This window comes from Xyrauchen texanus, chromosome 38 (assembly GCF_025860055.1).
Source record: "Xyrauchen texanus isolate HMW12.3.18 chromosome 38, RBS_HiC_50CHRs, whole genome shotgun sequence".
NCBI lineage: Eukaryota > Metazoa > Chordata > Actinopteri > Cypriniformes > Catostomidae > Xyrauchen > Xyrauchen texanus.
Window position 1 is genome coordinate 19,289,670 of NC_068313.1, and position 16,433 is coordinate 19,306,102.

Consider the following 16,433-nt stretch of genomic DNA (forward strand, 5'->3'; position numbering starts at 1 on the left):
TACCTCCTACAGGACAGGGGAGCATTTCTCCATCGAGCCGAGCTTCAACATCTCCTCCACTGCAACTGTCTCCAGGAACCTTCCTGTATCTACAGCACCAGACAACACAATAAAATTAGGGGTTGTTGAACTAGAAGGTTAGTTCTGCCACTAGATGACATGCTGGGTCACTAGGATCAGGAGGACAACAGGAGGACATTTCTGTGCACAAACTGTCCCATTGTAGTGGTTTGGCATTTGTTTTATAAAATAACGTAAAACAACTAAACATTCATAAATATGAAAAATATTTAAAAAGTGAACCTCGAGCAAACTACACTATGTTGCAGACATTGGAGACACTCTGACGTCTGAGTTCAGGCCAAAAGTCTTAAGAATCTCTCTAAAACCTATCATGTGTCACCCACAGGCTGACAGAAACTATAAGTGAGTGGGACATGATGGTTCGGACACAGTTTATGACAATGCAAGAAACATATATGTATATGTTCTCTCCATTATGGATATATTTCTCTGCATTCACACACTGAAGAAAAAAAAAACTGTTGTTGCATGTGTGGGGAGTCATTTATATAAGGTAAACACTGACCAGCCAACTACTTGACTACATTTCTGGATGACTAGTAAAAATAACTGGTTTACATTTGATTTAATTAAACATGCTCGAATTTCACAATTATGAAATGAGTTCAAATAATGCCAGTGCATATACAGTTGCTCTGCATTTTACCAAACTGCATTGTTTAAAACTGGAAGTTATTAAAGTTCATACTCCATCTCAGTATTAATTTAACATGTACATTTTTGACAGATTACTCAATTAAGTTTTATGGAAATTGAATGAATACATTTAAAATGTACATTTAAAAGTGTACAACTTAAAAGCAAGCCGGAATAGTTTTTAGTGGTACCAATAGTTGACACTAGGTGATGCTGTTTTTACATAATAATGAATTCAAGAGTACTTCTTGCTCTTTAGATGCTTTCAAATTATGGTGAGAAATTCCAAGATTGTCTCAAACTTATTTGCATATAGAATGCTAACTCCATTCATCATGTATTATTAGTAATTAACATCACTTCACCATCTCCCAGTAATAATTCTCTATAAATGTGATTAACCTCATTTCATCCAGCTCACATCTCAACTGACTGAACTGGAGATCTAAACTAATCCAGCTATATTCGGTTCAAGCCGCAGTCTATGTTCTAAATAAATCTTCTCCTCTAGACTGCAGATAATGAGGAAAGAGCGATTCGGGGTGACACAGCAGTGGCAGATCTATTAATGCTCTCGGGGTGCTGATGGTGGCGGCTAACAATTTGTATCCAGGAGGATTTTATTAGCTGGAGTTGCTAGCAGGAAATGATGACACCCTCACCCTTTTGTGTTCTCACCCTTTGCTTCGGTGATACGTGGTGCCCACCGGACAGGGCACTGGAGGGGCGTACAGGTTACCAGAGAACTCAGGATCAGGCATGCACACCTCGAGAGACAGATCCTCACTCAGCTTAAACCCATAATCACTGGGAAACAGAAAGAACACACAGTCAACTATGTGTTTAGTGCATGTATGGAGAGTTCCAAATAACATGAGCGTGCAGCCTTTTTTGTTTATTATTCCAATTGCAACAACTACTTAATCAATGTTAAACTTCAGAGAGAGAGAGAGAGAGAGAGAGAGAGAGAGAGAGAGAGACAGACAGACAGACAGACAGACATAGTTGAACTCAGACGTTTACATACACCATAGCCAAATACATTTAAACTTGATATTGATTTATTGTCAGTCAAAGTCTTTATTTTGCATGACAGTATGTTCATTCACAATTATTACTTTATAAATCACTACACCATTACAAACACATACAAATAAATAAATAATACGACAGTCGTCTATGTACAAGGTAAAGAGCATGGCAGCACTAACACAGCCCTGGGGTGTTCCAACATTTGTTTTAACTGGCGATGACAGGGTTTTGTTCACTTGGACCCTATTTTTGAGAAAAGAAGAATACCACTGAATTAAATAGGGATTTACAACCAACCGTATGGTATGCTTGGGGTCATTGTCCATTTGGAAGACCCATTTGCGATGAGCTTTAACTTCCTGGCTGATGTCTTGAGATGTTGCCTCATAATATTCCTTTCTCATGATGCCATCTATTTTGTGAAGTGCACCAGTCCCTCCTGCAGCAAAGCACTCCCACAACATGATGCTGTCACCCCAATGCTTCTTCGGCTTGCAAGTTTCACACTTTTTCCTCCAAACATAACGTTTGGTCATAATAGCCAAACAGTTAAATCTTTGTTACATAAGACCAGAGGACATTTCTCCAGAAAGTAAGATCTTTGTCCCCATGTGCACTTGCAAACTAGTCTGTCTTCTTTATGGTGGTTTGGAGCAGTGTCTTCTTCCTTGCAAAGCAGCCTTTCAGGTTATGTTGATATAGGACTTGTTTTACTGTGGATATAGATACTTGTCTACCTGTTTCCTCCAGCATCTTCACAAGGTCCTTTGCTGTTGTTCTGGGAATGATTTGCACTTTATGCACCAAACTACGTTCATCTCTAGGAGGCAGAGTGCATCTCCTTCTTGAATGGTATGATGGCTGCATGGTACAATGGTATTTATACTTGCATACTATTTTTTGTACAGATAAACGTGGTACCTTCAGGCATTTGGAAATTGCTCCCAAGATGAACCAGACTTGTGGAGGTCCACAATTTCTTTTCTGAGGTCTTGGCTGATTTCTTTTGATTTTCCAATGATGTCAAGAAAAGAGGCACTGAATTTGAAGGTAGGCCTTAAAATACATCCACAGGTACACCTCTTATCAGAAGCTAATTGCCTAAAGGCTTGACATAATTTTCTGGAATTTTCCACGCTGCTTAAAGGCACAGTTAACTTAGTGTATGTAAACTTCTGACCCACTGGAATTGTGATATAGTCAATTAAAAGTGAAACAATCTGTCTGTAAACAATTGTTGGAAAAATTACTTGTGTCATGCACAAAGTAGGTGTCCTAAATGACTTGCCAAAACTACAGTTTGCTAATATTAAATCTGTGAAGAGGTTAAAAAAATTGTTTTAATGACTTATGTAAACATAAGTCACAATAACAACAAAACCTTGTGCTTTTGTAAAATAAAGAAAATAAAAAGGGTGCGCTTTCAGCAGACTCTGGGTTCACGAGCATATTTCAGAAACACGTCACAAAAATGAACTGAAACTCCGCAAATACTTATCACACTTTTGTATTTTGAAGAGAGACTTGATCCAGCCGAGGATACAATTTCGGACAAGTAAGTAATTTAGTTTTCATTAGCTGGCATGCTATTTTATGTACATATTTTACTAGTGGGACTGTTTCCAGACTTGCCAGACAGTATGCAGAGTATTAAATTTTGAAATATGTCCTAATAAGCAAGTTTTAGTTACAAGTAAATGCTGTTTCGGCTAAAGCAGGCATTTAAATTGTATGCTGTATGATATAAATATGATATGTAATATGATATAAAAATAATACGAATGTTTAGATTATATTTTAACTAGTGTTTATGCTGCCTCATTATCATCAACAAAGCTTGTGCTTGCAAATATCTGTTCAGGTTAAATACGTAAAATCCACTTTAAATATGCCCATATTAGAAAATCAGCATATTATAATGATTTCTGAAGGATCACGTGACACTGAAGACTGCAGTAATGATGCTGAAAATTCAGCTTTGATCACAAATTGCATTGTGAAAAATTAGTTTACACAATGTTTTTACTGTATTTTGGATCAAATAAATGCAGTCTTGGTGAGCAGAAGAGACTTCTTTTAAATGGTAGTGTAGGTCTAACATTACATAAAGTCTTTATGTAAAGAAAATGTATAGTCAGATTTCTTCTTTTAACTTAAAACTTGATTTGGATCATTAAGTCTCCTCACATTCATTCTCTTTCTGTCACATTCCTCATTGATAGGCCCAGGGGAGGGTCTTTGTCTTCTCAGGTGTAAATTACCTCCATATTCATGATCATTCACGCCTCCTCGCATATTACCTTTCAACACTAAAAGTGTCTTACAAAAGTTCAATTACTATATTGTTTTGTATGAATGAGTGATCAGGATGGTTTTCACATCATTTTGTAGCAAAAACTCTAGGCTACAAGATCAAGTACTCAAAAGTTTTGTGGACAAATGTTTAGTATGTGTTATATGGCCTTATTTCAATGACTTAAAAATTTAGTTTTTTCAAAAACCACACATAAACGTTGTTTTCTCAAAAATACAAACATGTAAACACGTTGCTATTATTTTAGCCCAGTTTGTGCTGAATACAGTGTTATCAGTCTTTATCCATTAACATGTTTTTAAGCGACTGAAAAAAGCACAAATGTCAAGACATGTCAAAACTTCTCCAGGGCCCAAAACACCCTCAGAACACACTAGCAATGTTTCCAGTAAACATAATTACTATTTATATAAAAACACTCCTAGACCTGATTAGTACTCTTCGTTTTAACAAGCCAAAAAGGCATGTATTTTTATAAGCTTTTAAGAACCCCATAAGTGATTAAATTAACAACAATCGAGCACTGATTAAACATGAGCACCTCTGTGAACATATGTAAATATGTTCTCAAATATACAGAATGCAGATGGAGGTGATTTCAGCTCATACCATTCATAGTCCTGACGTGTACAGGAGCAGTTTGACAGAGTTACAGGCCTGTCGAAGTCCTCGCCGTTGAAGCAGGTGGCGTGAGGTGAGCGGCGCTTATACGCCATCTCTCTGCCCAACAGACAGTCATTTCCCCTCTCATCAGACGGAGACCAGAGTTTATAATCACCCTCCAAGCATGGCACACCTAAACACATATAATTCCATAAATTAGTGTTTATTTTTTGTGTTGGTCCAGGACCTGCATGGACTACTTTTGTGAAATTTTGGGGTCTTTTTTTACGTTTAGTGAGGTACTATCGATCGTCATTGTATTGAAAAGATACAATATTAATTTAGTTTTGTGCATTAGAAAGTAAGTGATTTGGGTTTGGAACAACATTTGGGTGAGTTAATAATGACAGAATTGCAATTTTTGGGCAGACTATCACTTTGAAAAAACTAATTTCTATGTACATCCAATTTAAACAAGTGGAGTTTTAATCTCACCAAGAACATCACTGGCGTTGACCTGCACGATGAGCCAGCTGTGTTTCTGGTCCGCGTAAGACCCGAAGATGGTGAAGATGGTGCTCTTTTCCCCCGGTTCTGTCAGCAGCTGGTAGACATATACATCCTGCTCAGAGAACTGGAACTCTTTCCAGGTTTCCCCCTCGTTTGTACTGAACCTGCGCCAGCAAAATGCAGACACCGCATCAGTACCATCAGTACAGCTTCTACTAAAACTGTATTGACAATAGATCCTTAGACAGACTAACTTGAGTGTTCTTGTGGAGCCGCCCTGTGCGATAGCCATCAGGATCCCTCCATGATCTCCCCAGGTGTAGAAATGAGGACCAGCCAGGGCCTGGAGAACACACATATCTATTAAAAATGACTGGGAATATAAGAAGTGCTATCAAAGCATATTTGTGTAAGATTATCATGTTGAATGGTTCTAGTTTGTGATACTTTATGTCCTCACCTCTCTCCACCTCACCCCAGCACTGCTGGATACATAAACACTGGGCTTGTTGGCCAGATTCTTCCCCACAGATCCTGTGCAGAGTGAGAGAGAGAGATGGTAATTGGTCTGCACTTATATAGCGCCTTTTTAACCTTAGCGGTATTCAAAGCGCTTTACTCTGCGTCTCATTCACCCATTCACACACACATTCACATTCACAGTTCATGCAAGGCACTAGCCTGCCACTGGGAGCAACTTGGTGTTCAGAATCTTGCACAAGTTCACTTCGCCATATGGAATTATGTGGGCCGGGAATCGAACCGCTAACCCAACGATTAGTGGCCAACCCGCTCTACCACCTGAGCCACAGCCGCCCATACGTTGAATCTTTTTCTGCGTTTTTTGACATTCGATATCTTGATGGCTTTTTTATTAGAGCAATAAGTCATTGTAGGCAAGTAGGTGATTTCATTAAGATCTAAAAAATACTTCTAATACTCTAGCTAAAATGATCAAGGCATGTCTTCCACAACATTTTTAATGCAAAAAACATAGGAAAGAACGATTTTGTAATCTTTCATTATTCAAATATATATTTTCAGGGCTGACAATTTAACTTGTTAATTCACAGTGCTTAGTAATATTTTAAATTTGCTAAATAATTTGGTTAATTATATATATATTCAAAATTATTTAAACATATTTATAAACCATATTTAAAGGAATATTCTGGGTTTAATACAAGTTATGCTCAACCAAAAGCATTTGTGGTATAATGTTGATTACACAAAAATATATTTAGACTCGTCATTCCTTTTCTATAAAAAAGGAAAAATCGAGGTTACAGTACGGCACTTACAATGGAAGTGGATATAGCCAATTTTTGGACGGTTTAAAGCACTGATATATATATATATATCCTCATGCAACAGTAATCTGTCAGCAGTTGAAGCCACCGGAAGTGTTCGAGCAGCCATCTTTTTATGCCCAAAGCATCAATGACTGAAACACCCGTTTCACCGTTTTGTAGGGAAGACACAAACAAATTTACTAGTTTTGAACAAATTCATTATAAAAAAAAAAATATTTAATTAAGAAAGACGAAAAGGGAACACAAAATTACTCGATGGGCAAAAAAATCGAAATACACATGTAAATTAATTTTCAGAGGAACTCATCTACCAGACAGTATGCTGCTATAAGACAAAATAACAGATAGAGCTCCATCACAAAAATAACACTATTGTTACCTAAGCTCAAATTTTGAGGAAGAAACCTGAGAAAATGCCAAGAAACAAAGCTTTACTGTCTTATTCTATACTTTGTGACATGGAAACATATTTACTGTCTGTCGCCATCTCTTGCTATTCACAGCACTGACTTTAGAACCTTGCTGTCTCTTTAACATGCATTTTGCTAATGCATTAACACAGGTGTTTTTCCATTCAATCATTTTGAGTGCTAATTTAACTTATTTTACATTCATGTCCATAAAAGAGATATGCACAGTAAGAAAGCACTAAACACGTTTTTTTTTTTTCAATGAGGACCATGTTGAGGTGGCATGGTCACCCTTGGCTGGGTAAGTCAATGAGTGTGAGGGTGTTTGTATGTGATAATTAGCACATCTGCGGCAGAGAGATAGCAGCCGAAGCAGGCAGACATTTTCGCAAGTCTCCTTTGACTCTCGTCTTCCTGCACGCACATTATCTAATAATCATTTAATTAAAGGTCTGGCTGTGGCTGGCAGACATAGAGAGCAAAAGATACAAGAGGGAGGAAGTGCCTTCCAAACTGTGTAAAGAGGGAAATCAATGTTTTCCACCAGGCGTACAGGGGTGCACTCAAGTCAGACTTATGAACAACTTGCATTTGCTCTCTATCATTACAGTATGCACTGTGTTCTCAACAGGGGCCCACACACACACACACACACACACACACACACACACACACACACACACACACACACACACACACACGTTACAAAAAGTATTCCGAAGATGAAAACTAGAATTGAAAAACAATAAAAACAAACTGAAACTGTGTCCATGTGTGTATTGTACTTTCAATAAATGCAGAATGGCCGGAACTAATTAAAAATCTCCCAAGACTGACTTTTGGGTCTGGATTCACCAAAAATCTGCTTAAGAATAAATTATAAATTCTGAAAAAATGTTGTGCTTGATGAGGACATTAAACATCCCTTAAACTGTTTTTTTGAGAATATAATATGTTCTTACCTTTAATCTTATATTAGAAAATAAGATGAAATAATGTAATTTTTAATAATGTTTCGTGAATTCATTGCCTAATTATCAGTGTATTCTGCCTAATTACACAGGAAGGGAGCGTATGATTGACATAAAATCAACCAACCAAAGTTCACTTTTTGTATGTGAGGTTTAGGCGCAGGTAAATCTGAAATGGACTGTTGAGGCCATTTGAGGTCAATTAAATGCACTGACAAATCCAACGTGCAGTGTTATCTGACAGTGCTATCGGAGTGGATGCAGTCCATTCTGTTGAATCCAAAGTGAAGGAAGCCAAAGTGGTTGAATAATTAAAATAATTTCAATTAACTGGTAAACACTGCAGCTGTGTTTTTGTGAATCGAAGAATTGAAACTATTAATACATCATTCAAATTAACAATTAAAAAAGTTTAAATAAACTGAAAACCAAAATAAAATAATTTTTTTTAACAAGTACAATTTTTGACACTCATATTCTCTCTCTCGCACCCACATCTTGGTTAATAAGAGCGGAGAAACAAGAACAGGAAGAAACAAAGTAGCTAGAGTGCAAGCCTGCTCGTATTTCCTCTCTCTCACACACACATACGAGAGTGTTTAACAGCAGAGCAGAGAGTCGGTCATGTGGCCCACCTGTTGCCATGATGAGACCAGGTGCAGACTTTTTAGAGAGAATAGGGATCCTGCGCAACTGAATATTCAGCAGCTGACTCCACCGTTGGGCCAAGTGCAGAGAACAGCCATTGTCCAGCTGAGAGAGAAAGAGAGAGAAAAGTGAGAGATTGCCAAGATGTTATTGGTCTTAAAAAACAGCTCACCACAAGTGTCAAATAAAAAACATGACTTCCCACCTCAATCGCATAACCTGCTTTTGCAAACACAAAAAAGCAGCAACGCAAATACATGCTTGCCCTCTAATGGTCAAAAAGAAAGCAAAAGTGTGTGAACCCCATACTAGATTGGGATGGGTATCAAGTGACTGCAATGTTCGCTCATGAAACCACATTAACTCTCATGTTCTGTTTGGGGTCTGAACCAAAGGCCATTTCTATTGAAAAAAAAAACAACTTAACATTTATATATTAAGTTGATAATACATGGCTTTATCTAATCTTATTAGAACTAACCATATTTCAACTTGACCAAATAAATCAGATGAAGTAAAAACAGAACTTGCTCCTTTTTCTAATCCAACACTCAACCAAGTACTCGGTTGTCGACTCATGTAGTCAAAATTACAAAAATAGACACCCTTCATACCTGGCAGTCTATGGATCCTCCCAGGCTGTCTGCTGTGGGTGGCTGCAAAAGTTCCCAGGTTCCTCCTTTATCAAAAGTGATGACTGACCTCATGTTGTCTTCAGTGACTGAGCCATTGATCAAAGTGGCCACAAACACCCCCCTCAGCCCCTCCACCCGGTGGAGATCTGCAAATGGCTCATTGGCAAAGTACCTACAAATACACACACATACGGTACACACCCATTAAAATTAGCATCATGTAGGGTTGTGCAGTATGCAACACAAAAATGTACAGTGATACCAAACAACAGTACAGTACCGATATTTTGCTAATTACGATATCTTACGAAAACATACTTTGACAGTTCAGGCAGTTTGATGTGGAACATGAAAGCAAAGACAATGTTTAGAGGTGCAAAAATGTGTCAATACATGGTTTGAGAATGAAAGTTTTATGCACTGAACATGAAATGTAATAACTGATTATTAATACTAGAATAACGCCCACTGTGTATAATGTATGCTCTCACAACAATGTGAGACTGAGGAAAAAAGGCTGAACTTTATAAAAATTAGCTACCGAGATGGACTTTCTGTATCAACATTTCTACTCACGAGTGCCCATGAGCAAAGTATGTTAACTGTTATGTTCTTGTTCAGTTAAAATGTATTCTGTATATGTTCTGGAATATCTAAAGAATTTATAGAGAAAAGCATTTGGAAAATATGCTGAGACACACGCCTTGTTATGATCATTTGTTCATATGATATATATATTATTAATAGAAAGTTAGTCGTCTATGACCTTGTATGATTAAAGAGGGCCTCATATGTCTGTACATGAAAGATTTCATGTACATTTCAATCTATTACACACATTCAACAGTCTACCTTCTGCCTGTTGCATCAAGGCATCAATTTAGTATTACCAAGGTGATACTGAGGCAAAATGTTGGTATCGATCAAAACACAGTAATTACATGTTTTGTCGAAGCTGAAATGGTGTCTCTCAGACTATAATCTGTTCTGTGGCATATGGTATTTGTCTTAACAATGCTTAGATTCAGTGAAAGCGTAGCAAGACTAATTTATCCACATTTGACTGGATAATCAATCAAAAAATTATATTTTTCTCAGTTTCGCTGTTGGTGTAGATACTGCCTTTTGGCAGCCTACATCAATATGGCATTCATATCTGCCATGAGAGGTGGTCTTTGAAAATGGCAATGGCATAAGAGCCAAGCACATAACATCTGCATTCCGCACTGCAGTAATTGCATCTGTTCTCTCAGGCGGCCGGTGCTAAGCTCAGTGGTTTGGCGGTGGGTGAGATCTCACTTTGCCGCAGAGTAAAACAATAGCACGTCCTTGGGAAGCTGTGTAGGAATGATGGATTGCTTTCTACTGACAGTGTGAGCGGAGAGACTGGTGGGTGCAGACATAGCTCTCGCATTATAGAGACAAGACATCCCTAACCTGCTTATGAAAGGCGTGCTGAGCCAAAATGGATTTGCAGCACCAATGAATGTCCGTAACTAAACCAAGAGGAGTTCATGTCAAGGTGATGAGGCCATGAGCTGCACAAGACTGGGGGTTAACGTGATGTAGCCATGTAGGACATGTTCCTGAATTATCATTCTTGTTGGTCCTGGGACAACATTCAGCATCAACCAGATTTAAGGGTTAGGTTTAGGGTCTGCATCATTCAAATCAAACTATCACTTCTCTTTGAACTGGGGGTTGTTGTTAGTTCTAGGTCAAAGTCACTTTAAGTTAGGTCACTCGGTGGCCATGTTTAAAGTCCTTTCCATGGCAAGTCACTTAACTTGGCGGCCACCTTTCGAACGCTCCCAGACAGCTATTTTCTATTGATACAGTTCTTTGTTGATTGACGGGCACTCTCTGCATCTAAAAGGTGATTTGCTCTTTTACCTGTTACGTTTCTACATCCGCCATATTGGGCGTTCTAATTTCTCCCATTCATCTTAATACAAGTGCTCCATCTCGAGCTAAATAGCCTCTTCCGTTTTCATTCAACGCTTGACATTATTTTCTATGGATATTTGAATGGTAAAATACAGAAATCAAAAAAAATATTGGTCATTATAAGCAAATCAAAATCACCAATTAAATCTGACAACAATCATATGATAAACTGTCCTTCTTAAGCGCAGATCATGGTAAAAAAAACATTATTTTTCAGGCTGGTCCATATAATGCGAATGAGTGTTCTTGATGAATATTGACAGCAGATTGTTACATCTTTCTATATTGATACGAATGCTCCATAATTTTTTTAAATTAATAAATATTTACCATTATTGTTTCAGAACATCCAGAGACCTCATTATTTAGTTAATTTAAATTCATCAAGAACATCCTAAGACCTTAATGAAAACGCATACTCTTATTGATTTGCAATTAATTACTGTAAAACAACAATAGCTAGGAGTTTTTCTCTTCTCCAAATACATTTTTAATGTTTATTGTGCAGTGAGCACATTACTCCCTTTCTAGCCTGGCAAACACATTTTCAGCAGTACTTGTCATATGGAGGTCAATGCGACACTTAACGCTTGCGTTGTATACCCGACATGGGTCACGGGGAAGCCCCTTTATGTTTCATTTTAGATTAAGAGGTGTTATGCTTTGGTTTACAGTTAGGTATGTGGATTGCTTTGGGGCTTCAACAACTTTTATTTTAACCAATTATTACCCACTGATTTGATTTTATGGGTTATGATTAGGGTTAGATTAAATAAAAAAGGTCCTATCTTTAGGGTTAGGAATAGAGTTAGGCCTATGATTGTTTAGTAGGAATGTTGTCCATCAAAGTATGTTGATCCAGTAACATGTCCAACATGGGTGAATCATATATATGGTAACGTCCTCAGTGGAAGTATAATATTTTGCACAAAGCACAAAGGCCTCTCACACGGTAATGTTCAGCTGTACCTAATGAGGGTGTTGCTCCCTGAGCCATCAGGACTGTAGTATAGCACATTCTCCAGGGACAGAGAAAAGGCCAGACCCTGTGTGTCTGAGATGTACAGGTGTGTGATGTTGTTATTGTGGTTCACACACACGAACACCTGGTCCTCCGAAGCATCTGCTATGTAGTACTCCTGCAGGGCGAGGCAGGGAGAGAGAGAGAGAGGAGAGAGAGAGAGAGAGAGAGAGAGAGAGAGAGAGAGCAGGGGATTGCAGACAGGTAAGCCACATGATGCTTTTACAGTCATGGCCATAAATCTATGACAGTAATAACTTACTGTAATAGGGTGGCGGGTGTTAAACTGGGCTGCTCTCATTTGCTGGCGATTGTAGGAAACCCACAGTTGAACAGACTGAGGTTCATGACGTCCCAACAATTTCTGTGAAAACACAATTGACACAATGAGCTTCACTATCAAATTTCAATATATAATAGTTCTTTATGTAATTGACCAGTGCCTAAATGTATATCAGTGTGGATTTGTTTTTGTGTTCACTTGTTTACCTAACACAAGGTTTGAATTTCCAATTAATTTACATTACATTATATTATTTATGAAAAATAAATACTAGCTGAAACACATCTTGAAACTTTAACAATAGAGGTCTAATAGATTCTAACTTTAGATAATTTCATATGAAACTGAAACATTTTGTCAAAATATAACAGTTTCTTTAACCTGAAACAAATTTGTAAAGGTGATGTGTGTAATGATTAATATTTGTAACTATTTTGTTTAAGGGGCCACATCTGGCTTTAAGTAGTCCATGGGGGGGCAACATTGTATTACTTTTGAGATACAATGTTCTGGATTGATTTGGTTTCTGTATCTTTTAAGCACAGAAATAGTTGTGTACTAAATTTTCTGAAGTGTATCTGTGACTAGTGAGACTATTCTGCAATTGCCTAAAGTATTGTATTGCTCTACAAAGGTAGATACTTTTCTATCAGGCATTAAATAAACTGAATAAAGGCGGAGATTATAAATGTATTTTGCCATCTCTACTTCCCTGTAAATTTATTATTCAATTTAAATAATAAAAAAAAAAAGAAATGTATAGAACTTTTAATGTTTGTCACAAAGCAGGCGAGTTTACTTGATTTTTTTTTCTAAAAATGTACCTGTTTACATGCTAAAAGAGTCTTGGTTGCCAGATTGCACAAAATAAGTATAACATTGGGTGGAATATTTCCAATTTGCACAAGTATAAATCTCAAACTGGGGGTGTTTCGTCTCTTATTTGGCAACCCTGAGCATGTTAAACACTTGTGGAGATGCGTTTAGGTCCCAATGCAAGTTAACTGAACTATCCAATGAAAAATAAAAACGCTTTTACGATAAATGAGCCGCGGGCCACATTAAACCATGTGGAGGGCCTGATCCAGCCCAACTTGGGCGGCCACCGAAATATCTTCAATGGTAGAACCCTGGCATTGCTCTTCCCCTGCTGTCCACGACCCAGTCCGAATAGACCAGTTGAGAAACACTGCTTTAACTCAAACTCATGTGAGACCCCCTCGCCTTGCTTTTCTCAGACATTTTCTCCGCTGCGCGTGCGTGCGTGTGTCGCAAGTTGACGAGTCTGACAGGCAGACAAGGAATAAAGGAGATGTGCACGCGCATGTGAGATTCTCGGTCCGGCTGCATTTTTTTCTCAATACCAAATGTACATGGTATGATAACCGTCAATTTTCAAAACGTGGCATACCGTGAAACCGGTATACCGCTGCGACCCTAGATGTCATTTGCCCAGCCAGGACTGTATTCACTGCTGGGCGTGTGAAAAATATATTTTTATATTTCTAAAACTGTTGGTTTTTCCAAAGATGAAAGAGTAGGGAAGCTGGTTCTAGCAGTAGGACTTTGCTTCTGTCTAGTCAGAGTCCAAAATGAGCAATGTGTCATGGAGGGATTAGTGCTTTCACTCTTTCTTCTTCAACATAGCAAGGAAACTGGGATTTATCGGGTCAAAAACATGTATTGGTTAAAGAACAAAAGGAAAAAGCCTGACAGATAAGAGAGAATTTATGGGCACGATCATCCCGACTAACAAGATTAACCACTTCCTTGTATACTCTAAATGGCAAAAAGGCTCAGTGTTTTCTTTCTCAGCTCTCCGTGCAGCCTAGTTTTTAATCACACGATTTATGCTATTGATTTATCTGGCTGTTAACGACTGACTCGAGGAACAGACTGAAGTACCGTGCATGCAGCCAAAACACAATCTGGCTTTAGAGAGTCGAGAAGGAGATCTTGTGAAATAGATGTTGTTGCCAGGAGAGCTTAAGAGGGCACAGATTGTTATAACAACAATCTAATCAAACAGCAGTGACAAACACATCTAAAGCCAGGGGAATAATGGGAACACACGTGAAAAAGTTATCTAGTAATGCCGAAATTTCATGGCATTCTTGGTCTTTGAAAGTGGCAAAGACCAATTTCTGTACAGTGGTATATTTCAATGCCATTACTTAGGGGAAACCAACCTTGTACGTTATATATATATATATATATATATATATATATATATATATATATATATATATATATATATATATATATATATATATATAAATAAAATACATGTACGTATGTATGCATGTATGAATGTTTATGTATGTATGTATGTAACAGTGTGGCAGGGAGAAGGGCGGGACCGGGTTGTGATGCTGCACACCCAGCCCCAAATCAGGCTAATCAAGCCATCGAGAGGGATAAAGGCGACCGGAGGCGGCAGTTCCTGGGAGAGAGTGTTACGGGCAGCTGCCTGGCATGTGTTTGTCTTTTCGTTTAAGTTAATCATTTAATTATTATTTATATTGTTAAGAGGGTTCTTGCCTCCTCCTTTCCATTGAAATTATTTACAATGTACCATGGTACTACTATGGTTTCTTTAAAGTACCTTGACTTATCATGTAAATACCATGGAATGTTAATGGAAACCCTTCTTTAACATAGTATATACACTGGTGGCCAAATGTTTGGAATAATTTAGAGTTTTTGCTCTTATGGGAAGAAATTGTTACTTTTATTCACCAAAGTGGCATTCAACTGATCACAATGTATAATCAGGACATTAATAAAGTGAAAAAATACTATTACAATTTGAATTTTTTTTTTTACTTAAACTACTTCAAAGAGTTCTCATCAAAAAACCCTCAACGTGCAGCAATGACATCTTTGCAGATCTTTGGCATTCTAGCTGTCAGTTTGTCCAGATACTCCGGTGACCTTTCACACCACACTTCCTGTAGCACTTGCTATAGATGTGTCTTGTCCGACACTTCACACACACCTTACAGTCTAGCTGATCCAACAAAAGCTCAATGGGGTTCAGATCCATAACACTCTTTTCCAATTATCTGTTGTCCAATGTCTGTTGGTGGCTTTTTCTTTGCAATTCTTCCCATAAGGCTGCACTCCTGAGTCTTCTCTTTACTGTTGTACATGAAACTGGTGTTGAGCGGGTAGAATTCAATGAAGCTGTCAGCGGAGGACATGTGAGGCGTCTATTTCTCAAACTAGAGACTCTGATGTACTTATCCTCTTGTTTAGTTGTACATCTGGCCTTCCACATCTCTTTCTGTCCTTGTTGGAGCCAGTTGTCCTTCGTCTTTGAAGAGTGTAGTGAACACCTTTGTATGAAATCTTCAGTTTTTGGCAATTTCAAGCATTGTATAGCCTTCATTCCTCAAAACATTGATTGACTGATGAGTTTCTTTTTTGCCATTTTTGACCTAAAATTGACCTTAAGATATGCCAGTCTATTGCATACTGTGGCAACTCAAAAACAAACACAAAGTCAATGTTAAGCTTCATTTAATGAGCCAAATACCTTTCAACTTTTTTGATATAATGGTGTGTTTTTTTAGTACCAAATTATCATGATTACTCAAGGTTAAGGTGTTGGAGTGATGGCTGATGGAAATGGGGCCTGTCTAGATTTGATCAAAAACAACTTTTTTCAAATAGTGGTGCTGTTTTTTACATCAGTAATGTCCTGACTATACGTTGTGATCAGTTGAATGTCACTTTGGTGAATTTAAGTTCCAATTTCCTTCCGAAGCAGCAAAATCTTTGGCTGCCAGTGTATATCAAATTACCAAGGAAAACCATCATTTAAAAGTCACTTAATATAGTATCAAAAAGTATAATTGTATGACCATATTTTTTTGGACATTGAACATAGTACCACTAAGTTATATTTTTGCACATGTATCAAGTTAGCACCATAAAATCAAAGTGCTATGGTATTATTATCTGATACAGTACCACAACACTTTTTTTGTAATGGGTGGATGGACTGTTTTTTGATTATGCAAA

General features: G+C 37.7%; 1 protein-coding gene across 1 annotated transcript in view; it reads right to left on the bottom strand.

Annotated features, from left to right (window-relative positions):
- LOC127631455 (sortilin-related receptor-like) overlaps positions 1-16,433 on the bottom strand; it is a 95,550-nt gene that overhangs the window by 33,174 nt on the left and 45,943 nt on the right. Inside the window, exons 7-16 of the mRNA XM_052109567.1 lie at positions 12,387-12,488; positions 12,073-12,242; positions 9,136-9,328; positions 8,509-8,626; positions 5,640-5,713; positions 5,434-5,522; positions 5,165-5,343; positions 4,676-4,862; positions 1,399-1,527; positions 4-89 (exon numbers count right to left, since the gene is read on the bottom strand). Coding sequence (XP_051965527.1) covers positions 4-89; positions 1,399-1,527; positions 4,676-4,862; positions 5,165-5,343; positions 5,434-5,522; positions 5,640-5,713; positions 8,509-8,626; positions 9,136-9,328; positions 12,073-12,242; positions 12,387-12,488 — 1,327 coding nt within the window. The remainder of the gene's footprint in view (positions 1-3; positions 90-1,398; positions 1,528-4,675; positions 4,863-5,164; positions 5,344-5,433; positions 5,523-5,639; positions 5,714-8,508; positions 8,627-9,135; positions 9,329-12,072; positions 12,243-12,386; positions 12,489-16,433) is intronic.